This window comes from Salvelinus namaycush, chromosome 12, assembly GCF_016432855.1.
Source record: "Salvelinus namaycush isolate Seneca chromosome 12, SaNama_1.0, whole genome shotgun sequence".
Lineage (NCBI taxonomy): Eukaryota > Metazoa > Chordata > Actinopteri > Salmoniformes > Salmonidae > Salvelinus > Salvelinus namaycush.
Window position 1 is genome coordinate 30781086 of NC_052318.1, and position 25771 is coordinate 30806856.

General features: G+C 41.0%; 1 protein-coding gene across 6 annotated transcripts in view; it reads right to left on the reverse strand.

Annotated features, from left to right (window-relative positions):
- Nucleotides 1-635: 635 nt before the first annotated feature.
- The window catches only part of usp25 (ubiquitin specific peptidase 25), an 87006-nt gene continuing 61870 nt past the window's right edge, over nt 636-25771 (reverse strand). For 4 of the 6 annotated variants that reach the window (XM_039005487.1, XM_039005486.1, XM_039005485.1 and 1 more), the window contains 6 exons: nt 14595-14773; nt 13784-13862; nt 13396-13475; nt 12589-12712; nt 6094-6286; nt 636-1434 (listed from right to left, as the gene is read on the reverse strand). In XM_039005487.1, the coding sequence (XP_038861415.1) occupies nt 1262-1434; nt 6094-6286; nt 12589-12712; nt 13396-13475; nt 13784-13862; nt 14595-14773 (828 nt within the window). In that variant the 3' untranslated portion in view covers nt 636-1261. Of the gene's footprint in view, nt 1435-6093; nt 6287-12588; nt 12713-13395; nt 13476-13783; nt 13863-14594; nt 14774-15182; nt 15279-25771 lie in introns of those variants that run through there. The other 2 variants (XM_039005490.1, XM_039005488.1) reach the window with 2 other exon arrangements.

Here is a 25771-nt window from a genome sequence, read left to right on the forward strand (position 1 = left end):
ATGAAACAGTTGGTGGGAGGGCATACAGGCTGTCGCTAATTTAATAATGCACAACTTGCCTAAATGGGTAATGTAAAACACTTCAACCAATGGAAACACCCTAGCAGGCAATTTCTCCAACTTTCTAAATGTCGAAAAGGAAAAGAAACCACCGGACAAGTTAATGGAAACATAACTATTGACAAGAAGCTACAATGTGGGGAATCGTAGGTGGCTCGTTTCAGCAAGTTTGAGCTTGTTCTTGATACCAGCTAGCTAACCAACAACTGTACCGATGTATTTGAAAAACAAGTCCTCGTTTTGCAAATGTATTTATGTTTTCAATAAACACTGAGACAAAATATTGTTTACATGTTGTCAACAATTTAAGCCAACCCTGTCTGTTTTGCCCCATTGTTCCCCACGCTTCGGTTTTGTTGCTAAATGAAAGACCCCCGTCTAAAGGCAGTTTCTGATGTGTGCAAGTCATGATCCGAGAAACCAAAACACAATAGCTGACAAAACATGAAGTGCATCCAAAAACAAACTCATAGAGATGCACATGATTGCATTATGGCACTTTAGGAATAATGGAGGACATTGTGGTGTTTAGTGTTAGTGCAGAAATAAAGACATTGGACATCAGACAAAGGAAATACGTATTTGGCCTAAAAGAGCCATAAATAAAATTGTATTCTCTCGATTTATTAACAAGCCACAGTGTGTCCATGGATGTCTACCACAGCACTCAAAACTTCTCATTTTGGTGCAGTCCCCAGACCCACTTGAGATACCTGAAGCCGCAGATAAATCTCATGGTTCTCATTTCGTCGCTTCCTTTAGAAAAAAAACCAATATGATAATACTGTACCAAACTGATGGCAGAGCAGCTGGGAGAAGGGGAAAAGGGATTTTTAAGAAAGGGGAGGGGACAAACCGAATGACAACAAAAAACAGCTACAAAAAAAACTAACTCAACCTCATTTAACAAAGCTTGGAGCAGCATGCGCTGGCTTTCAATCACTGCAGGATCGCCATTTTCACTACTTTTCCAGCTTCACTTTTTCCTTTTCAACTGTCCGTTCATTCATACATTTTTCTGTTGCGTTTTGCTTAAAAAATATAATTGAAATTATTATTGTTAAAACCTTTAGCAGCAAAAGAGAAACAGAGGAATAACAGCTAGCGACCCCTGGTTTATAAGGAAGGCATGGGTTAAAAGAGATCCATGAGTGAGTGCCCGTGGGGCCGTATAGGGCCGTGTGGCTGCTGCCCCCTCAGCTCATCTCCCGTCTGCAGGCACCCGGCTCAGGGAGGCCATGACACGTCCGTAGCGCTCAACCAGCTCTAGGGTGGAGTAGGTGGGCAGCTTGGGAGGGTCGTGGAAGCTTTTGATCTCTGTCGAGCAGTCGAGTAACTTGGGGAGGAAGTCCGTCAGCTTCTCCTGAAGGTTAGCTGCAGCAGGAGGGGGAGAACAATGACGGAGAAATGTCAGAGAAAAAGAAAGAATGATTATTTCAATGTCCTTGCTTGCGTCACTCTCCAGAGTCACATCCAGTTACCAAACAGAAATCATAGGCTAAATATTTTCACTGTGATAGCACAAGCTCTTGGTAAGCATGCTCCTCTAGGAAAACACAGACTGAGTAAATAAGATGAAAGAGGCCCTAGTTGGTTGTTGTTCAAAGAAGATGCTGCTGGGTCAGTTTTATGAATCCAATTAACTTTTTCCTGGAGTAGAGGCTAGGACTCCACTGAACCACTTTATCTCAAATAACAATTTGGGTAAAATTCTGCCAACACAAAGTGGGTATATCCCTGGTTCTTATGGCTTGGCTGGTCTGGCTGCTAATATCAACTCATTTGACCATGTCCCTGACCACGCTTCATGTGCCTTCCAAATTAAACTAGAGCAGAATAACAACCAAACAGTCAGTAGATCTCCAGTACCACAAATCTATACCCCCTGGCCTCTATGCTCTTGTACCCCTTTCACACGATTGTGCCAAACCATACTGTGCTGCCTCGGATATGTAATTTTCACATTGCAGCATGATTCAAGCAATTCCCAAGGCTGCCTAACCTGGACAGCACAGTACAGCTTGGCTCAGTAGTGTGAAAATGCTCTTAGTTCTTAGACTTTTATGGACTTGGAAGATTAGCCCCTTAAGCGTGTAATATGGGCTAAAAGAGATAAACAAACTAGGGCTGTTCCCAACAAAAAAAACCCATCTTGGTCAGTTCTTTTGACCAATCCATGAAATGTTAAAATGTGTGTTTTTCCATATAAACTCAACAAAAAAAGAAACGTCCTCTCACTGTCAACTGCGTTAATTTTCAGCAAACTTAATATGTGTAAATATTTGTATGAACATAAGATTCAACAACTGAGGCATAACCTGAACAAGTTCCACAGACATGTGACTAACAGAAATTGAATAATGTGTCCCTGAACAAAGGGGGGTTCAAAATCAAAAGTAACAGTCAGTATCTGGTGTGGCCACCAGCTGCATTAAGTATTGCAGTGCATCTCCTCCTCATGGACTGCACCAGATTTGCCAGTTCTTGCTGTGAGATGTTACCCCACTCGTCCACCAAGGCACCTGCAAGTTCCCAGACATTTCTGGGGGGAATGGCCCAAGCCCTCACCCTCCGATTCAACAGGTCCCAGACGTGCTCAATGGAATTGAGATCCGGGCTCTTCGCTGGCCATGGCAGAACACTGACATTCCTGTTTGCAAGAAATCACACACAGAACAAGCAGTATGGCTGGTGGCATTGTCATGCTGGAGGGTCATGTCAGGATGAGCCTGCAGGAAGGGTACCATATGAGGGAGGAGGATGTCCTTCTGTACCTGTCCCGCAGGTGTGATGTTCGGACGTACCGATCCTGTGCAGGTGTTGTTACATGTGGTCTTCCACTGCGAGGACGATCAGCTGTCTGTCCTGTCTCCCTGTAGCGCAGTCTTATGCGTCTCACAGTACGAACATTGCAATTTATTGCCCTGGCCACATCTGCAGTCCTCGCGCCTCCTTGCAGCATGCCTAAGGCACGTTCACGCAGATGAGCAGGGACCCTGGGCATCTTTCTTGTTCAGAGTCAGCAGAAAGGCCTATTTGGTGTCCTAAGTTTTCATAACTGTGACCTTAATTGCCAAACCACCTGTAAGTTGTTAGAGTCTTAACGACCATTTCACAGGTGCATGTTCATTAATTGTTTATAGTTCATTGAACAAGCATGGGAAAGTGTTTAAACCCTTTATAATGACCCTGTCTTCACAAATTATCTTTGAAAGACAGGGTCCTGAAAATAGGGACGTTACTTTTTTTGCTGAGATGTGGATGTATGTATGTATGTATGTACGTATGGATGCACGCACACACACACTTGAAGTCGGAAGTTTACATACACTTGGAGTCATTAAAACTCGTTTTTCAACCACTTGTTAACAAACTATTGTTTTGGCAAGTACGTAAGGACATCTACTTTGCATGACAAGTAATTTTTCCAACATTTGTTTACAGACAGATTATTTCACTTATACTTCACTGTATCACAATGCCAGTGGGTCAGAAGTTTACATACACTAAGTTGACTGTGCATTTAAACAGCTTGGAAAATTCCAGAAAATTACGGAATGGCTTTAGAAGCTTCTGATAGGCTAATTGACATCATTTGAATCAATTGGAGGTGTACCTGTGGATGTATTTAAAGGCCTACCTTCAAACTCAGTGCCTCTTTGCTTGACATCATGGGAAAATCAAAAGAAATCAGCCAAGACCTCAGAAAAAAAAATGTGGTTCATCATGGGAGCGATTTCCAAACGCCTGAAGGTACCACGTTATTCTGTACAAACAATAGTATGCAAGTATAAACACCATGGGACCACGCAGCCGTCATACCGCTCAGGAAGGAGACGCGGTCTGTCTCCTAGAGATGAATGTATTTTGGTGCGAAAAGTACAAATCAATCCCAGAACAGGACCTTGTGAAGATGCTGGAGGAAACGGGTCCAAAAGTATCTACAGTAAAATGAGTCCTATATTGACGTAACCTGAAAGGCCGCTCAGCAAGGAAGAAACCACTGCTCCAAACCTGCCATAAAAAAAGCCAGACTACGGTTTGCAACTGCACATGGGGACAAAGATCGTACTTTTTGGAGAAATTTTCTCTGGTCTGATGAAACAAAAATAGAACTGTTTGGCCATAATGACCATTGTTATGTTTGGAGGAAAAAGGGGGAGGCTTGCAAGCCAAAGAACACCATCCCAACTGTGAAGCACAGGGGTGGCAGCATCATGTTGTGGGGGTGCATTGCTGCAGGAGGGACTGGTGCACTTCACAAAATAGATGGCATCATGAGCAAGGACAATTATGTGGATATATTGAAGCAACATCTCAAGACATCAGTCAGGAAGTTAAAGCTTGGTCACAAATGGACAATGACCCAAAGCATACTTCCAAAGTTTCTATGGGAGGGCTTTGACCTCAATCCCATAAAGGCCTAAAAACCTGACTCAGTTACACCAGCTCTGTCAGGAGGAATGGGCCAAAATTCACCCAACTTATTGTGGGAAACTTGTGGAAGGCTACCCGAAACGTTTGACCCAAGTTAAACAATTTAAAGGCAATGCTACCAAATACTAATTGAGTGTATGTAAACTTCTGACCCACTGGGAATGTGATGAAAGAAATAAAAGCTGAAATAAATCATTCTCTCTATTATTCTGACATTTCACATTCTTAAAATAAAGTGGGGATCCAAACTGACCTAATTTTACTAGGATTAAATGTCAGGAATTGTGAAAAACAGAGTTTAAATGTATTTGGCTAAGGTGTACGTAAACTTCTGACTTCAACTGTACATACATACATACCCTATGTGTTTGAATAAAATCAACTATATGTAGGCTACTGAGCTTGTCTGATGCTTTAAGACACACAAATTACTTGAGTGAGCCAGAGATCCAGAAAGCCTAACCAGAAGCAAAAAAATCCTGTTCCTGACCCTCTTCCTCCCGCTAATGCTGGCCTTCGCAGATTCTGCTGTTACGCTCCTAATACTGTAGGTACACCAGGGGTCGGCAACCTTTTCCATTTGGAGTGCCAATTTATCTTAACATTTCTACCAATCTGCATGGCAGTTAAGATTTTTATATGCACATTTTCGTGGAATAGTTTCATAGAATTTATAATGAAGGCTTCGTCTGGATGTATAACAGACTTTATTTATTTGCCGTTTGAGGTGAAGAAAAAATTACTTTCAGAAGTTACCACAGTGGTGGTGAGTTAAGACAATCAGAAATATTATCAGATCCCCAAATGGGCACATTTATAGGCCTACTTCTATGTATAAATCAGGTGCGTATCCTTACTCAACATTGACAGGAACGCCACAAACAAACGACAATGAATAAATTGACTTTTACATTTGAGATTCTTCAAAGTAGCCACCCTTTGCCTTGATGGCAGCTTTGAGTCATTGTCCTGTTGAAAAACAAATGATTGCGTTTCGTGGGACTAACATTTGTTTTTCAACAGGACAATGACCCAACACACCTCCAGGCTGTGTAAGGGCTATTTGACCAAGGAGAGTGATGGAGTGCTGCATCAGATGACCTGGCCTCCACAATCACCCGACCTCAACCCAATTGAGATGTTTTGGGATGAATTGGTCCACAGAGTGAAGGAAAAGCAGCCAACAAGTGCTCAGCATATGTGGCAACTCCTTCAAGACTGTTGGGAAAGCATTCCAGGTGAAGCTGGTTGAGAGAATGACAAGAGTGTGCAAAACTGTCATCAAGGCAACGGGTGGCTACTTTGAAGAATCTTAAATATAAAATAGATTTAGATTTGTTTAACACTTTTTGGGTTACTACATGATTCCATGTGTTATTTCATAGTTTGTCTTTACTATTATTCTACAATGTAGAAAATAGTCAAATGAAAGAAAAACCCTTGAATGAGTAGGTGTGTCCAAACTTTTGACTGGTACTGCATATATTTTAGACTGCTCGACTAAAAAAATCTTGGTTGACCAACAGTCTATCAACCAGACAATCGACTAAATTGGGGGGGGGGGGGGGGGGTCAGCCCTAAAACAAACAAACTCACGCTCCATCTCTTGTCCCAGGTAGGAGCACCAGCGGTTCCTCATGTCCTCCACAGACAGCAGGTCCTTCTCTATGTCGTGGACCAGCAATAGGGGGATGCATGGCACCACCAGCTCATTCATGATGCTCAAGCCGTTGCTCACCTCCGGCTCCTCACCAGACTCAAACATCCCCGCTGCATTCTCGTTCAGTTTCTAATGGGCAAAGCACATAGTGGCAAGAAAAAGTATGTGAACCCTTTGGAATTGCCTGGATTTCTGCATAAATTGGTCATCAAATTTGATCTGATCTTCATCTAAGTCACAACAACAGACAAACAGTGTTCTTAAACTAATAACACACCAATTATTGTACTTTTCTTATCTATATTGAATACATAATTTAAACATTCACAGTGTAGGTTGGAAAAAGTATGTGAATCCCTAGGCTAATGACTTCTCCAAAAGCTAATTGGAGTCAGGAATCAGCTAACCTGGAGTCCAATCAATGAGACGAGATTGGAGATATTGGTTCGAGCTGTCCTATAAAAAACACTTCCAAAATTAAATTTGAGTTTGCTATTCATGTGAACCATGCCTCGAACAAAATATCTCAAAAGACATAAGAATTCTTGACTTGCATAAAGCTGGAAATGGTTTCAAAAGTATCTCTAAAAGCCTTGATGTTCATCAGTCCACAGTTAGACAAATTGTCTATAAATGGAGAAAGTTCAGCACTGTTGCTACTCTCCCTAGAAGTGGCCGTCCTGCAAAGATGACTGCAAGAGCATAGCGCAGAATGCTCAATGAGGTTAAGAAGAATCCTAGAGTGTCAGCTAATGACTTACAGACATCTCTGGAACATGCTAACATCTCTGTTGACGAGTCTACGATACGTAAAACACTAAACAAGAATGGGGTTCATGGGAGGACACCGCGGAATAAGTCACTGCTGTCCAAAAAAAACATTGCTGCACGTCTGAAGTTCACAAAAGAGCAACTGGATGTTCCACAGCACTACTGGCAAAATATTCAGTGGGCAGATTAAACTAAAGTTGAGTTGTTTGGAATGAACACACAACACTATGTCTTGAGATGAAAAGGCACAGCACACCAACATCAAAATCTCATCCCCACTATAAAGTATGGTGGAGGGAGCATCATGGTTTGGGGCTGCTTTGCTGCCTCAGAGCCTGGACAGCTTGCTATCATCGATGGAAAAATTAAGTTTATCAAGACATTTTGCAGGAGAATGTAAGGCTATCTGTCCGCCAATTGAAGCTCAACAGAAGTTGGGTGATGCAACAGGACAATGACCCAAAACACAGATGTAAATCAACAACAGAATGGCTTCAACAGAAGAAAATACGCCTTCTGGAGTGGCCCAGTCAGAGTCCTGACCTCAACCTGATTAAGATGCTGTGGCATGACCTCAAGAGAGCAGTTCACACCAGACATCCCAAGAATATTACTGAACTGAAACAGTTTTATAAAGAGGAATGGTCCAAAATTCCTGACCGTTGTGCAGGTCTGATCCGCAACTACAGAAAACGTTTGGTTGAGGTTATTGCTGTCAAAAGAAGGGTCAACCAGTTATTAAATCCAAGGGTTCACATACTTTTTCCATCCTGCAATGTGAATGTTTACACGGTGTGTTCAATAAAGACAAGAAAACGTATAATTCTTTGTGTGTTATTAGTTTAAGCAGACTGTGTTTGTCTATTGTTGTGACTTAGATTAAACTCAGATTTGATTACTAATTTATGTAGAACTCCAGGTAATTCCAAAGGGTTCACATACTTTTTCTTGCCACTGTACATATACATTGACGACTTCGGGATTAGTTTGAAGTGGTATGCTAACAAATTTACCAGTATTAGCTACTCTGTCAAAACAGACTTAAGAGGACAGGCAGGTATTGCTAATGTATATGTATTTACATTCGAGACCACCTCTGTATGAAAGGCTGCAGCCCAGGTAAGTCACAGACCATTTGCATTACCCCTATCTGGTAGTCATCTATCCACACTGTCAATATCAGAGGATGTCAAGGCCTGTGGTACTGACGTGGGCAGTGACGTACTAGATGATGCAGACACTTCGCTCTGTTCTCCTTAGCCAAGTCCTGCTCTGCTGCAGACACAAACTCCCTGACCTTATCTGTGGAAAAGACCTTACACAGAGGCAGGCGGTCACTCAGGAATTAGAGGGACTAGGTGGGGACTCACAAAAGATCCCAGTACATTAACTGTGTCAATGTTAGCAGTGTTTTCAATTAAAACAGGGCAGAAAGTAAACAGCAGGGCTTGAGAGAGCGGGCCCGAGCAGGGAGCCAGGGGATCGTTCTGGCCAGAGATCTGAGATGGCGGCTATAACTCTAACTGTAACAGAGCCCTGACGGAGAGAGCAGAGGTTCGCTCAGGACACAGCCGTGTCTCACGGTAATGTGTTTACACTCGCTGGGCCTCCTGCTTCCTATTCCCACTTGGATGATTACATTAAGAGCACAATGCCGGTGTAAGGTTACTGAGTGCAGGAGTAGCAACAGGGCCGACGAGGAGGAACAGGGTCTCTCCCTCTCTCGGTTCAGACAAGACCAGTCACAGCCTGATCCGACCGACCGGGGAATCAATCCATCTAAGCCCTAACAGATAGAACCAGAACACAGCTTGGAGATGGGACAGTAAATAAAATGAAACTGTAGTCTGATCAGAATATTGAACTGATTTTTCCTCCAAACAAATACAGGGCCTTCAGAAAGTATTCATACCACTTGACTTATTCCACATTCTGTTACAGCCTGAATTCAAAATGGATTAAATAGACATATTTTCTCACACAATACCCCATAATGACAAAGTGAAAAGATGTTTAGACATTTTTGCAAATTTATTGAAAATGAAATATCGAATTTACTTAAGTATTCACACATGTTAGAATCACCTTTGGCAGCGATTACAGCTGTGAGTCTTTCTGGGTAAGTATAAGAGCTTTGCACACCTGGAACGTACAATATTTGTACATTATCCTTTTAAAAACTTGTTAAAACTCTGATCATCGCTAGACAGACATTTTGAAATCTTGCAGAAACTGTAACTAAGCCACTGAGGAACATTCAATGTTGTTTTGGGAAGCAACACCAGTGTATATTTGGCCTTGTGTTTTAGGTTATTATTCTGAAAGGTGAATTTGTCTCCCAGTGTCTGTTGGAAAGCAGACAGAATCAGGTTTTCCTCTAGGATTTTGCCTGTTCTTAGCTCTATTCTGTTTCTTTATACCCTAAAAAGACCTCCCTAGTCCTTGCCAATGACAAGCATACCCATAACCACCATGCTTAAAAATATTAAGAGTGGTACTCATGACATGTGTGGGATTTCCCCCAAACATAACACTTTGTATTCAGGACATTAAGATAATTTCTTTGCCACATTTTTTGCAGTTTTACTTTAGTTGCAAAGAGGATGCATGTTTTGGAATATTTGAATTATGTACAGGCTTCCTTCTTTTCACTCTGTAGAACTAGTAACTTCACAACACTAACTTAAATTACAATGTTGATCCATCCTCCGTTTTCTCTTATCACAGCCATGTAACTATTTTAAAGTCACCAATGGCCTCATGGTGAAATCCCTGAGCAGTTTCCTTCCTCTCCGGCAACTGAGTTAGGAAGGACGCCTGTATCTTTATAGTGACTGGATGTATTGATACACCAGCCAAAGTGTAATTAATAACTTTACTTTACTATGCCCAAAGGGATATTCAATGTCTGCTTTTTTCTACCAATACTGTAGGTTCCCTTTGTGAGGAATTAGAAAAGGTGCCCTTTGTGGTTGAATCTGTGTTTGAAATTCTCTGCTCGACCTTACAGATAATTGTATGTGTGGGGTACAGAGAGTAGTAAGTAGTCATTCAAAAATCATGTTGAACACTATTATTGCACACAGAGTCTATGCAAATGATGTGACTTGTTAAGCACATTTTTACTCCTGAACGTATTTAGGTTTGCCATAACAAAGGGGTTGAATACTTTTTGACTCAAGACATTTCAGCTTTTAACCTGATGAGGACAGAGGGCTCTGTTTTCACTTTGGGGGAAAAACGTGCCCAATTTAAACGGCCTCGTACTCAATTCTTGCTCGTACAATATGCATATTATTATTACTATTGGATAGAAAGCTCTCTAGTTTCTAAAACCGTTTGAATTATATCTGTGAGTAAAACAGAACTCATTTGGCACAAACTTCCTGACCAGGAAGTGGAAAATCTGAAATCGATGCTCTCTTCTGGGTCCTGCCTATAAATGGGCATGATACCTATTAGTATACATGCACGTCATACACCTTCCCCTGGATGTCAAGATGCAGTGAGAGAAGAAATGGAGTGTTTATCTTGGTCTGAGATGGAATACGTCCTCTTGGAATGACGTGTCACCCATTTCCTGTTTTCAGGAAGGCGCGAGGTTGGACCTGGATTTGACTTCTGAATAGCTTTCGTTATAGGCGACTATTATCTCCGGCTTTGATTTTATTTGATACATGTGACAATATCATCGTAAAGTATGTTTTTTCAATATAGTTTTATTAGATTTTTGAAATTTATTCGGGACGTTAGGCGTGTTGCGTTGTGTGCCTTTGTTCAGAAAGGAGAGCTTCGCGCCACTTGGCTAGTGCGCTTGCTAATTCAAGAGGGAAAATGGACGTTCTAAATCCAAACAACGATTGTTCTTGACAAAGGACACCTTGTACAACATTCTGATGGAAGATCAGCAAAAGTAGGACCCATTTTATGATGTTATTTCATATATCTGTCGAACTGTGTACTATTAGTTTTGCGCCCAGGTTTTGGGCACTCGGTCGACATAACGTAAGCCTTATGTGGTAATGAAGTTATTTTTAGAATTCTAACACGGCGATTGCATTAAGAACTAGTGTATCTATCATTTCCTATACAACATGTATTTTTTAGTTATGTTTATGAATAGCTATTTGGTCAGAATATGTGTGTCAGAAAAAAATCCGGACGTTGTGGGAAAAAGTAGCTACGCTAGCACAATGTATAACCACTGATTTCAGCTCTAAATATGCACATTTTCAAACAAAACATAAGTGTATGTATAACCTGATGTTATAGGACTGTCATCTGATGAACCTTATCAAGGTTAGTCAAAAATTATATATCTTTTGCTGGTGTGTCACGATCGCTAACTTTTACTGCTGGGAAATGGCTTGTGTTTCTGGCTATTGTGGTAAGCTAATATAACGCTATATTGTGTTTTCGCTGTAAAACACTTAAGAAATCTGAAATATTTGCTGGATTCACAAGATGCTTGTCTTTCATTTGCTGTACACTATGTATTTTTCAGAAATGTTTTATGATGAGTATTTAGGTATTTGACGTTGGTGTCTGTAATTATTCTGGCTGCTTTCGGTGCAATTTCTGATTGTAGCTGCAATATAAACTATGATTTATACCTGAAATATGCACATTTTTCGAACAAAACATAGATTTATTGAATAACATGTTATAAGACTGTCATCTGATGAAGTTGTTTGTTGGTTAGTTTGGTTGGTTCTTGGTTAGTTAGGTTGGCTTTGTGCATGCTACCTGTGCTGTGAAAAATGTCTGTCCTTTTTTGTATTTGGTGGTGAGCTAACATAAATATACGTGCTGTTTTCGCTGTAAAACATTTTAAAAATCGGACATGTTGGCTGGATTCACAAGATGTGTACCTTTCATTTGCTGTATTGGACTTGTTAATGTGTGAAAGTTAAATATTTCTAAAAAATATATTTTGAATTTCACGCTCTGCCTTTTCAGTGGAATGTGGGAGGAGTTCCGCTGGCGGAACGCCTGAGCAGTAAAGGTTAATTTTTAAATAATTTGTTAACATTTCTAAAAAACATAATTCCATGTTGACATTATGTGTAGGCCAGTGACAAAATCTCAATTTTATCCATTTTAAATTCAGACTAAGACAACAACATTTTGAAAAAGTCAAGGGGAGTAAATACTTTCTGAAGGCACTGTAGCATCTGCTGAGAAAAGTTCTGTGGGAATCTTTATGGGAAATAAAAAAAGCCAATGTAATATCTCAGCTAGAACAGGAACAAGCCTGCATCAATTCTAGAGATTATGGGGTGGAGGGATAGTCTTGTTCGACATTAGTCACTGTGACCAGCGGGATGGCACAAATGAGTTAGGTGCTCAGAGACAGAGACTTGCTGATGATGAGACAGAGGATAGTGGTGTTCATTTTTCAAAGGGAATGACTTGAACTACTTCCACTGTGACCTATTGATTTGATTGGAAACGTGATGATCTTTAAAATACAATGGACTAATAACTTTGACCACTTTCCTCACATTTAGGGTGAAACTTTGACTCTTTAAAAATTGTATGTACCAAATGCTAAATCTACTGAAGCATAAGAAAATCATACCGCATCTTACGTGAACTAACTAAATAAGATCAACTGACAGACTTCCAATAGAACAGTGTCAGGGCGAGGGTTGTCTCACCAGCAGGCACTCTCTGCGGTAGAGCCCTATGAGCTCATCGTCGTGACCTCGGTACAACCCTTTGACCAACAGCTCTCTGTTGTACTGGTATGAGTAGATCAGGTACATCAATGCCTCCACAAAGCTACAGAGAAACAGACACAGTCAGATACATTATAGTAGAATCAGGGTGGAACAAATTTAACCACAAGGGCTGCTTTCACACAGGCGGCCCAATTCTGTTTTTCCACTAATTGGTCTTTTGACCGATCTTTTCACATCTTTTTCAGAGCTGATCTGATTGGTCAAAAAAGTTTAAAAAAAGGTCAGAATTGGGCTGGCTACCTGTGTAAATGCTGCAATAGAGGGGCAGAGGACATATAAAATCAGTTTTAGCTGTGTCTACAAGGGATAGTAGAGCTGGAACAGTCAGGCCTTTTTCATTAAGAAGATTTAAAACAGATGTATTGGAGGGAGAATTAACAGAAGAAACAGAGGAAATAACCAAGTACATGAACAACCATCTTGATCTATGCCAGACTGACTGAGCTCCAGATGTAAGGATGGGGGGTGTTAAGGAACCTGCTGCCCTCTACAGGTGACTTTAGGAAGTTCCCATGCTTAACAAAGCTGCACTATCAGGTGCTTCTACTAATAATGCAATAATCTAGAGAGCATTTTAATCTACATTTTAAATGTTTTCTATACTGAAATGGTTGGGCTATGTGAGTTCCCATTTGTTTGCAGTAAGATATGGAGGCTGGAAATAAAAGCTCTGGGTCGTGAAGAGAAGAACGTGACAACAGTCCAGCCAATTGGCAGTCTCACCTTTTCTTCTGGAACAGCTCCAAGCCAATCATCAGGAAGATTGTTGTCTCGCGGAAATTTCTGTAGTCCTGATGCCACATCTGTGAACATTGTAGGGAACAGAGTTGATGAGAAAGAGCTTGAAAGGATTTTAAGGATAGATCTATAACATTTGGATCTGTACATAAAAGCTTAACAATTGTTTTTTTTTCATTGGATTATCCATAGCAGAGTTTATATTGGGTCAGTTACAATTTAAAGACTGTAATGATTTAAACCTTATACTCAAATGTAAATGACTCTGATACTAGTTTATTCTGTTTCATTTCAACTGTCAAAACATCCTAATAAGATGTTCCAGACAAAACATTGTAAATCAGTCAAAACCAGAGTGTTTCAGAATGCTGACCTCATACTCCTCCATGTTGATCTCCTCTGGCTTAATGAGGTCTAGTTTGGCACGGGCCACCTTCATAATGCTCTTACACCTGAGAGGGGGGGAATGAGGAGAAAGGGAAAGCAAAAGAGAAAGTAAAAGGAAAGAGAAGAGAAAGGGAGAGAGAGTGCTGTTGGTATGATGAATCATACTGGTGAGGAACTAGCTACTCCAGGAGATGAAACAGTACACAGTGGTCCTGAGGCCACGACACACAGGCCCCATGAATGACTGCTTACTGCAGAGAAACACTACTACTGAACCACACACTCCTCTCCAGAGCTTCTGATTGAGGCCACATGCAACAAAGAAATCTTAATATAAACCGGGTAGTTTATATCCTGGATGCTGATTGGCTGAAAGTCGTGGTATATCAGACTGTATATCACGGGTATGACAAAACATTTATTTTTACTGTTACGATTACGTTGGTAACCAGTTTATAATAGCAATGAGGCACCTCAGGTTTGTGGTATATGGCCAATATACCACGGCTAAGTGATGTATCGTACATAAGAACAGCCCTAAGCATTGGTATATTGGACATATGCCACACCCCCCCTGGCTTTATTGCTTAATTATACCTGCTCAGAAGAGGAACATCTATTCACCGATGAAAGTGGATCATGGCTACCCTCTGCTGGTGAATTTGTGAAGTTCAGAGGTAATAAACTGGTGTTTTCTTTTTTGTTTTACCAAAGAAAGATAGGACAGACTCATAATTCAAAAATTAACCAAATAGGAGTTACAGGAAACAAGTTTTGGTGGTTTAACCCATAAATACCGTTCGTTAAAGCCCAGGTTTCGGTCAGCAAACTGCATGAGGAGGGTTCTCTCCAGGATCTTCTTGGGGGCCTGGTTCTGGATGAAGTAGACGATGACGTGCTGCAATCGATAGTCATTCCCCGGGGCTGTGTCCTCCTGGGCAAACCTCAGCAGACGGGTGTACTCCACCTTAATGGCCTGACACACATAGATCGAGCATGGGGTGAATGGACTTTGATAGGCCAAACTAACATTAGAACTTCAGAGTAGGCCTAGATTAGAACATAAATAAACATCTGCAGCAGCAGAAGACAAAACCATCGTCTCCATGTAAGAGTTGTCAAGATCATCATCATCCTCCTCATCCTTGTAAACAAAACTCAGAGTTGATTCAAGTTCTCTTTGTTCAAATGAACCTCATTGTCCAGGTGACACCAAGTCCAATTTCTGTAGGATGCTTTTGATGAGAACAACTGACTCAAAAAGACAGAACTAGTGAAATGCTAGGTAAAACGGGATGGGAGGATGGTTGTTGAGAGGCAGTAGAAGTACAGCATCACAGAAGGAGTGAATAAAGGTGTGAAAGAGAAATGAGATCGGAATGTACCTTGAAGAAGGCCGCTTCAGGCCCAAGCTTTTCAAACACAGTCCTTGCTTTGCCAATGGACATTATAATACCCTGCATGTTTGGAGTCATCATGGCCTGCAGTACCCAAGGAGTGGAAGCATGTTACAATAGTAGAAAGTAGATCCCCTTAGAATTGAACGAGCCCAGCAAACCCCCAAAATAATACACTTTTCTGGTACAGCACTATGTGAGCACTACCATACATCAGTCAGCAGACAATGCATACAGTCAAAAGTTTGGACACACCTACTCATTCTAGGGTTTTTCTAAAAATGTTACTGTTTTCTACATTGTAGAATAATAGTGAAGACACCAAAACAGTGAAATAACACATATGGAATCATGTAGTAACCAAAAAAAAAGTGTTATTTTATATTTGAGATTCCTCAAAGTAGCCACCCTTTGCCTTGATGACAGCTTTGCACACTCTGCATTCTCTCAACCAGCTTCATGAGGTAGTCACCTAAAATGCATTTCAAATCAGCAGGTGTGCCTTGTTAAAAGTTAATTTGTGGAATTTCTATCCTTCTTATATGGCCTCGACAACATTCCGCTGAAAAGGCAGAGCGCGAAATTCCAAAATATTTTTTAGAAATATGTAACTTTCATACATTTACAAGTGCAATACACCAAATTAAAGCTTAACTTCTTGTAAGGGAAGTCCCCCCTCAATTGTACAAAATAACATGGCAACTTATTGGCACCGAGCGGACCATATACACGATGGGATTGTGTGGGATTTCACATTACATCCGGCGCTGTTTCGTCCAAAGTTGATGGCAAATGCCATATTGTAAATGAGCTGTGTAACACCCCAAAAATCCTATAGTGGGCGAGTGTGTTCCATCTTAATTTTTCATAGGCTTACTGTAACGCAAGTCAAGACCCAAGAGTCAAATTTTGAAATTTTGAAAGTTTTGGCAAAAACTTATCACCCCCTTAAAAAAGTGCTTTCTGGACCGTTTTTTGAAATTCTTTCGATTTTTATGTCAATTACACATGTGTAAGAACTGTATGAAAATACTTTTGTCAAATTTTATTAACATAATTTTTTTTACATTTTTATTTGGACTTAAGGAATATGTTTTGTGCATTTGGAATGTGATTTCTTAGGAAGTCAAAAGTCAAAAATGTCAAATTTGGAAAAAACGTATCACCCCCTTTAAAAAAGTGCTTTCTGGACCGTTTTTCGAAATTCTTTCCATTTTTATGTCAATTACACATGTGTAAGAACTGTATGAAAATACTTTTGTCAAATTTTATTAACATAATTTTTGGGACATTTTTATTTGGACTTAAGGAATATGTTTTGTCCATTTGGAATGTGATTTCATAGGAAGTCAAAAGTTAAAAGTCAAAAATGTTAAAAATGTGGAAAAAACATATATTCCATTTAAAAAAGTGCTTTCTGGACCGTTTTTTGAAATTCTTTCGATTTTTACGTCAATTACACATGTAATAAGAACTGTATGAAAATACTTTAGTCACATTTTACTATCATCATTTTTTATAAATGTTTACTTGTACTTAAGGAATATGTTTTGTGCATTTGCAATCTGATTTAATACGAAGTCAAAAATGTGAATAAATTAGAAAAAACGTATCACCCCCCAAACCTCCATAAATCACTCAGGCCAGCACCCATTGATTTGGGGCCGTAGTATAGTGCTCCCATGGACGTCTGGATGACACCTAAAAGCATTTAAAACCGTTTTGAAAAATGACGCCTGGTAACCCAAAACATGAAACATAGAATATTTTTTGACTTTGTTTGGAAACCTCCATAAATCACTCAGGCCGTACCCCATTGACTCGAGAAGAAAAAACAAAATATTTTCCAGAAAAAAAACAGAATATTTTCTGAGTTTTTGTGAAAACCTCCATAAATCACTCAGGCCAGCCCCCACTGATTTTTGGCCGTAGAATAGTGCTCCCAGAGCGGGTATGGAGGTCTGGATGCCCCCTAAACGCAATTTCAACCATCTTGAAACATGGCACCTGGTAACCCCAAAAAAATACCAGGTGCACGAACAGTTTGGACTTGTGTGTGTGTGTGTGTGTGTGAGCTTTTCTTTGACATCTGTTTAGAGAAATGACTGATTTACAGTTCATGAAGGTTGCCTAATCACACACTTAAAGTTTTGGAAAGATCTGACTTTTTTAACCCTTTGAAACAGCACCTATGACCCCATTTTAAGGCACTTCCGGTTGGCACAGGAAGCTATAAGTAAATACCTATCCTGATCGGGGTATGCTTTTACAGAATCCTGAGTTTTAAGTCTATACGTTAAGAACTGACTGATTTACAAAGGGTTGAATGCACTATATATCACAAACTGCTGGTTGGGTATGGCAAAACACTTTTAGGGTGATTTTATCACTTCCGGTTGCTCCAGGAAGCTTAGAATCAACACAGGTAGACCTCATAGTGGCTTGATGGATTGTCATTGAAGACAGGTTCATAAGACATTCATAACCCACATAGGGTTTATTTAAAGAATGCACGTTACATTTGCATATGATTCAACAGTGAAAAACATCACATCATATTGCAAACATAACACACTGTTGAATCATATTGCAAACACACACTGTTACATTTGCAATATGATGTGTTGAATCATATTGCAAACATAACACACACTGTTACGTTTGCAATATGATGTGTTGGATCATATTGCAAACATAACACACACTGTTACATTTGCAATATGATGTGTTGAATCATATTGCAAATCTAACGTGCATTTGCAATATGATGTGATGTTGAATCATATTGCAAATGTAACGTACATTCTCTTAAATACTTTAGAAATGCAAAAGTCAACGTCCTGATGACCTCAGGATGGCCGGGCAGTGATAGTGGTTCCTCTCCATCGCTCGTTGTGTTAAATTTCATCATGTCGCTTTTTGTGATGGTACCCCCCCGTTGAAACATATTGCAAATGTACAAAAGTCAAGTAGCAAGTCGGTGTCCATCAGTCAATTAGATATATTCAGACACCAAACTGATACCATCTGACACCAAACTCACTTTTACCAACTCCTTTAGAAGCCAACTATCACATATTTCAGAGCAGGCCCAAAATTCACAGCGCCTTCTATTTAAACCATAATAAAACAAATAATACGTAGTTATGTTCTAGCTGCGGGTCCAATATTCACATTATGTTTAGCCCTATGTGAGGCGACCTGGAATCCCAAGTTTCGGCTCGATAGGTCATTCGGTGCCCGAGCAAAACCCTAATTGGTGGATTTTCAGCACTTTTTTCCATGCCTTGCTACGGGGTGCTTGAATGAGCAATCGGACAGAATCGTTGAGGTCCATCTCTATGGGCCGAGCCGGTTTCAATGCACCTAGTCTTGAGACTCTGGGACTTTTCTAAATGTCGTCAGTTTCGTTGAGCTGAAAATGAATTGAAAACATAGCAAATACACGAGGCTGTTTATCGGTCTGAGAACCTTCTAGAGCCACATAACTCACCGTGCACAATCGACCTGAGGTCTAGAACAGGTTTGTAAAGTTTCAGAACTCTAAGTCTGACGGTTCTTTAAAAGTTGGAACAAAAGTAACTACTACAGGCACTGTCTGCCTCTTAGCCCCTCAGTGTGTCCCTCCATTTCTGTTTGGGTGTGTAAATTTTTCTTTGAAATCTGATGGGACTAATGACTGATTTACAGTTCAGGAGGGTTGCCTAATCACAATTATGAAGTTTTGGAAATATTTGACATTTTTAACCCTTCAAAACAGCCCATTTGACACCAATTATGGCACTTCCGGTTGGCACAGGAAGCTGAAAGTAAAGACATATACTCACTGGAGTATGCTGTTACAGAATCCTGAGTTTTAAGTCTATATGTTAAAAATTGACTGATTTACATAGGGCTGAATGCACTATTTCTCTCAAATTGCAGGGTGCTTATTGCAAACACTTTTAGGTTGATTTTAACCACTTCCGGTTGCTCCAGGAAGCTTAGAATCGACACAGGTAGACCTCATGGTGGCCTAATGGACTGTCATCAAAGACAGGTTCATAAGACATTCATAACCCACATAGGCTTCAGGTTGAATTTAGAGGAGCAGTCAATGTATTCCTATGGGGCGAAATGTCATTGTAAAATGTTTGATGTAAACGCCTTCTTTTAACTGTGAAGGGTTAATGCCACAAGGTCAAGGTTAGGCTTGCACAGATCGGGAGGACCGTAGGATTGTTCCTGAGGTGAAATTGTGCTTCTAACCTTAACGGTTCTCTCTGTCTCCCAAAAGCAAATAAAATTGACATTGAGGTCAAAAGGTCATTTGTGTCCGTTCTCTTGTAACGGTCGCTGCGCTCAGACCGAGCGAGCTACGGTCAAGCGGGGCATCCCGTTGAACTCGGCACGGCCTGGAGAATATGGCGATGTCATTTTAGTGGTGATTTCAGAATGCTATTTTGGTGCATTCATGGAAGGCGCTGTGAATTTTGGGCCTGCTCTGAAATATGTGATAGTTGGCTTCTAAAGGAGTTGTAAAAAGTGAGTTTGGAGTCAGATGGTATCAGTTTGGTGTCTGAAAATATCCAATTGACTGATGGACACTTGCTAGTTGACTTTTGTTGACACTTGCTAGTTGACTTGCTAGTCGACTTTTGTACATTTGCAATATGTTTCAACGCGGGGGTACCATCACCAAAATCGACATGATGAAATTTCACGCAACGAGCGTTGGAGAGGAACCACTATCACTGCCCGGCCATCCTGAGGTCATCAGGACGTTGACTTTTGTATTTCTAAAGTATTTAAAGAATGCACGTTACATTTGCAATATGATTCAGCATCACATCATATTGCAAATGCACGTTAGATTTGCAATATGATGTGATGTTGATACATATTGCAAATGTAACGTACATTCTCTTAAATACTTTAGAAATGCAAAAGTCAACGGTCTGATGACCTCAGGATGGCCGGGCAGTGATAGTGGTTCCTCTCCATCGCTCGTTTCGTGAAATTTCATCATGTCGCTTTTTCCTCATGGTACCTCCCCGTTGAAACATATTGCAAATGTACAAAAGTCAACGAGCAAGTCAGTGTCCATCAGTCAAATAGATATTTTCAGACACCAAACTGATACCATCTGACTCCAAACTCACTTTTTCCAACTCCTTTAGATGCCAACTATAACATATTTCAGAGCAGGCCCAAAATTCACAGCGCCTTCTATTTAAACCATAATAAAACAAATAATACGTAGTTATGTTCTAGCTGCGGGTCCAGTTCACACATTATGTTTAGCCCTATGTGAAGCGACCTCGAATCCCAAGTTTCGCCTCGATAGGTCATTCGGTGCCCGAGCAAAACCCTAATTGGTGCTGAAATTCCACTTTTTTCATTGCCTTGCTACGGGGTCCTTGAATGAGCAATCAAACAGGCTCGTTGGGGTCTGTCTCTATGGGCCGAGCCGGTTTCAACGCACCTAGTCTTGAGACTCTGGGACTTTTCTAAAGGTCGTCCGTTTCGTTGAGGTCAAAATTAATTGAAAACATGGCAAATACACAAGGCTTTTTATCGATCCGAGAACCTTCTAGAGTCATATAATTCACCGTGCACAATCGACCTGAGGTCTAGAACAGGTTTGTAGATTTTCAGAACTCTAGGTCTGACGGTTCTTTAAAAGTTGGAACAAAAGTAACTACTGCAGGCACTGTCTGCCTCTTAGCCCCTCAGTGTGTCCCTCCATCATTTCTGTGTCGGTGTGTATTATTATTTTTTTTTTTAAATCTGATGGGATGAAGGACTGATTTACAGTTCATGAGGGTTGTCTATTCACATATATGAAGTTTTGGAAAGATTTGACATTTTTAACCCTTCGAAACAGCCCATTTGACACCAGTTATGGCACTTCCGGTTGTCACAGGAAGCTATAAATAAACACATATCATCACTGGAGTAGGCTGTTACAGAATCCTGAGTTTTAAGCCTGTATGTTAAAAATTGACTGATTTACATAGGGCTGAATGCACTATTTCTCTCAAACTGCAGGTTGGCTATGGCAAACACTTTGTGTGATTTAACCACTTCCGGTTGCTCCAGGAAGCTTAGAATCGACACAGGTAGACCTCATGGTGGCCTGATGGACTGACATCAAAGACAGGTTCATAAGACATTCATAACCCACATAGGCTTCAGGTTGAATTGAGAGGTGCAGTCAATGTATTCCTATGGGGCAACATGTCATTGTACATTGTTTGATGTAAACACCTTCTTTTAACTGGTAAGGGTTAATGCCACAAGGTCAAGGTTAGGCTTGCACAGATCGGGAGGACCTTAAGAACATTCCTGAGGTGAAATTGTGCTTCTAACCTTAACGGTTCTCTCTCTGTCTCCCAAAAGCAAATAAAATTGACATGAGGTCAAAAGGTCATTTGGGTCCATTTTCTTGTAACGGTCGCTGCGCTCAGACCGAGCGAGCTACGGTCAAGCGGGGCATCTCGTTGAACTCGGCACGGCCTGGAGATAATATTCATGCCATTGCAGGCTTTGTGTGTCTTTAAGCACCGTACTTTTTCACTCCATCCTTCCTTTTTGTGTGTGTGTGTGTTTGTGTGAGAGAGCTTTTCTTTGACATCTGTTGGGAAAAATGACTGATTACACTTCATGAGGGTTGTCTAATCACACAAGTGAAGTTTTGAAAAGATCTGACCTTTATTACCCTTCAAACCTGACCCTATGCACCATTTTAAGGTACTTCCAGTTGACATAGGAAGCTGAACGTGAACACATACCCTCCTTGGGGTAGGCTCTTATTTAATATTGAGTTTTAAGTCTTTATGTTAAGAACTGACTTATTAACAGAGGGTTAAATGAGTGTGTGTTACTTCATAAAATCACATAAAATCACAGAATTCTCGCAGAGCTTCGAGACCCACTTTAAAAATGTTCGTGTGAACAAACTGCAACTGGATCTGTGAATTTTTTGAAAAAAAAATTCCTCTTCGTGAACATCACCAAATGGACAATGTACGATTTCTCTTAAATTACGATAGATAAACGGCTGGTTCTTTTTTTCCTGAAACCGTATGCTTATGTACTTTGACGTGAAGCGGTCAAATTGCACCCTACTTTGCGTTTTTGACCTTTAATCCCAGAAAAATGGCCATAACTCAAAAAGCGCAGAGGCCTCGACGCCATCTTGTTCGGGGCCAACTTCCCTTTACTCCAAACCTACGCTCGCCGAGTTTCGGCTTCGAAATATTTTCCGTTTAGGAGAAAAGGCCGCGCTCGTTTGCCCCGTGTTCGTGCGCCTGCAATATGATTTATTTGCCCCCTGGTGGGAATTTTCGAGAATGCAGAGTCCAAGTCAAAAATTTGTTATTTTTATAAAACGGTGACCGAACGTCCGAGACGATTTCTTCGATGACTTCCTGAAAGAGCTCCCCCCCGCCCTCGGCCCGACGCCGTCCGCGATTTTCCGAGACGAAGTCGGACGTCTAGTAAGGGACCGTACATTCGCAATGGGAGAATCTTCACCGATCATATGGCTCCCGTCTCACACTTCCCTTAAGGTATGTTAATCTACCCATCATGTCCGATTTCAAAAAGGCTTTACAGCGAAATCACACCATATGATTATGTTAGGTCAGAGCCTAGTCACAAAAACACATACAGCCATTTTCCAGCCAAAGAGAGGAGTCACAAAAAGCAGAAATAGAGATAAAATGAATCACTAACCTTTGATGAACTTCATCAGATGGCACTCATAGGACTTCATGTTACACAATAAATGTATGTTTTGTTCGATAAAGTTCATATTATATCCAAAAATCTCAGTTTACATTGGCGCGTTATGGTCAGTAATGTTGTGCCTCGAAAACATCCGGCAAATTTTCATAAAGATATACTTCTCCTTAATGCAACCGATGTGTCAGATTACGGAAAAAACACACCATGCAATAATCTGAGTACGGCGCTCAGACACAAAAACAAGCCATACAGGTACCTGCCATGTTGTGGAGTCAATAGAAGTCAGAAATATCATTATAAATATTCACTTACCTTTGATGATCTTCATCAGAATGCACTCCCAGGAATCCCAGTTCCGCAATAAATGTTTGTTTTGTTCGATAAAGTCCATCATTTATGTCCAAATACCTCCATTTTGTTAGCGCGTTCAGTTCACAATCCAAACTCACGACATGTCAAACGATGTATAGAATCAATATTTAGGATGTTAACATAAATCTTCAATAATGTTTCAACCGGAGAATTCCTTTGTCTTTAGAAATGCAATGGAACGCAGGTCGCTCTCACGGCCATGCGCGTGACCAGCTCATGGCGTTCTGCCAGACACCTGGTTGAAACCGCTCTCATTCCCTCCTCCTTCACAGTAGAAGCCTGAAACAAGGTTATAAAGAATGTTGACATTAGTGGAAGCCGTAGGAAGTGCAATATGACCCCATAGACACTGTATATTAGAAAGGCAATGAGTTGAAAAACTACAAACCTCAGATCTCCCACTTCCTGGTTGAATTTTTCTCAGGTTTTCACCTGCCATATGAGTTCTGTTATACTCACAGACATCATTCAAACAGTTTTAGAAACTTCAGAGTGTTTTCTATCCAAATCTACTAATACTAATATGCATATATTAGCTTCTGGGCCTGAGTAGCAGGAAGTTTACTCTGGGCACACTTTTCATCTGAACGTGAAAATGCTGCCGACTATCCCAAACAGGTTAATTCATTTGAGCCAATTAGTTGTCTTGTGACAAGGTAGGACTGATATACAGAAGATAGCACTATTTGGTAAAAGACCAAGTCCATATTATGGCAAGAACAGCTCAAATATCAAATACAATTTTACTTGTCACATGCGCCGAATACAACAGGTGTAGAGTTTACGGGGGGGGGGGGGGGGGGGGGGCAATGTGAATAGTCTGGGGAACCATTTGATTATATGTTCAGAAGTCTTATGGCTTGGGGGTAGAAGCTGTTTAGAAGCCTCTTGGACCTAGACTTGGCGCTCTGGTACCGCACAGTAGAAGAGACAACAGTATATGACTACGATGTCTGGAGTCTGACAATTTTTAGGGCCTTCCTCTGACACAACCTGATATAGAGGTCCTGGATGGCAGGAAGCTTGGCCCTGGTGATGTACTGGGCCGTAAGCACTACCCTCTGTAGTGCCTTGTGGTCGGAGGCCGAGCAGTTGCCATACCAGACAGGGATGCAATCATTCAGGATGCTCTCGATGGTGCAGCTGTAAAATCTTTTGAGGATCTGAGGACCCATGCCAAATCTTTACAGTCTCCTGAGGGGGAATAGGTTTTGTCGTGCCCTCTTCACAACTGTCTTGGTGTGCTTGGACCATGTTATTTTGTTGATGATGTAGACACCAAGGAACTTGAATCTCTCAACCTGCTCCACTGCAGCCCTGTCGATGAGAATGGGGGCGTGCTCGGTCCTCCTTTTCCTGTAGTCCACAATCTTCTCCGTTGTCTTGATCACGTTGAGGGAGAAGTTGTTGTCCTTGCGCCACATGGTCAGTTCTCTGACCTCCTCCTTATCGGCTGTCTCATCATTGTCGGTGATCAAGCTTACCACTTGTGTCATCGGCAAACTAAATGGTGTTAGAGTCGTGCAAACAACGTTTCTCTTTGCCAAAGAAGCAAAGAGAAACTGTCCATCATTACTTTAAAACATGAAGGTCAGTCAATACGGAAAATTTCAAGAACTTTGAAAGTTTCAAGTGCAGTTACAAAAACCATTAAGTGTTATGAAACGATCTCATAAGGACCGCCACAGGAATGGAAGACCCAGAGTTACCTCTGCTGCAGAGGATAAGTTCAATAGAGTTAACTGCACCTCAGATTGCAGCCCAAATAAACGCTTCAGAGTTCAAGTAACAGACACATCAACATCAACTCTTCAGAGGAGACTGCTTGAATCAGGCCTTCATGGTCAAATTGCTGCAAAGAAACCACTACTAAAGGACACCAATAAGAAGAAGAGACTTGCTTGGGCCAAGAAATATGAGCAATGGACATTAGACCGGTGGAAATCTGTCCTTTGGTCTGATGAGTCCAAATTTGAGATTTTTGGTTCCAACCGCTGTGTCTTTGTGAGATGCAGAGTAGGTGAAGGGATGATCTCCGCATGTGTGGTTCCCACAGTGAAGCATGGAGGAGGAGATGTGATGGTTTGGGGGTGCTTTGCTGGTGACATTGTCTGTGATTTATTTTGAATTCAAGGCACACTTAACCCGCATGGCTACCACAGCATTCTGTAGCGATAAGCCATCTGATCTGGTTTGCACTTAGTGATACATTTGTTTTTCAACAGGACAATGACCCAACACACCTCAAGACTGTATAAGGGCTATTTGACCAAGGAGAGTGATGGAGTGCTGCATCAGATGACCTGGCCTCCACAATCACCCGACCTCAACCCAATTGAGATGTTTTGGGATGAGTTGGTCCGCAGAGTGAAGGAAAAGCAGCAAACAAGTACTCAGCATATGTGGGAACTCCTTCAAGATGGTTGGGAAAAGCATTCCAGGTGAAGCTGGTTGAGAGAATGCCAAGATTGTTC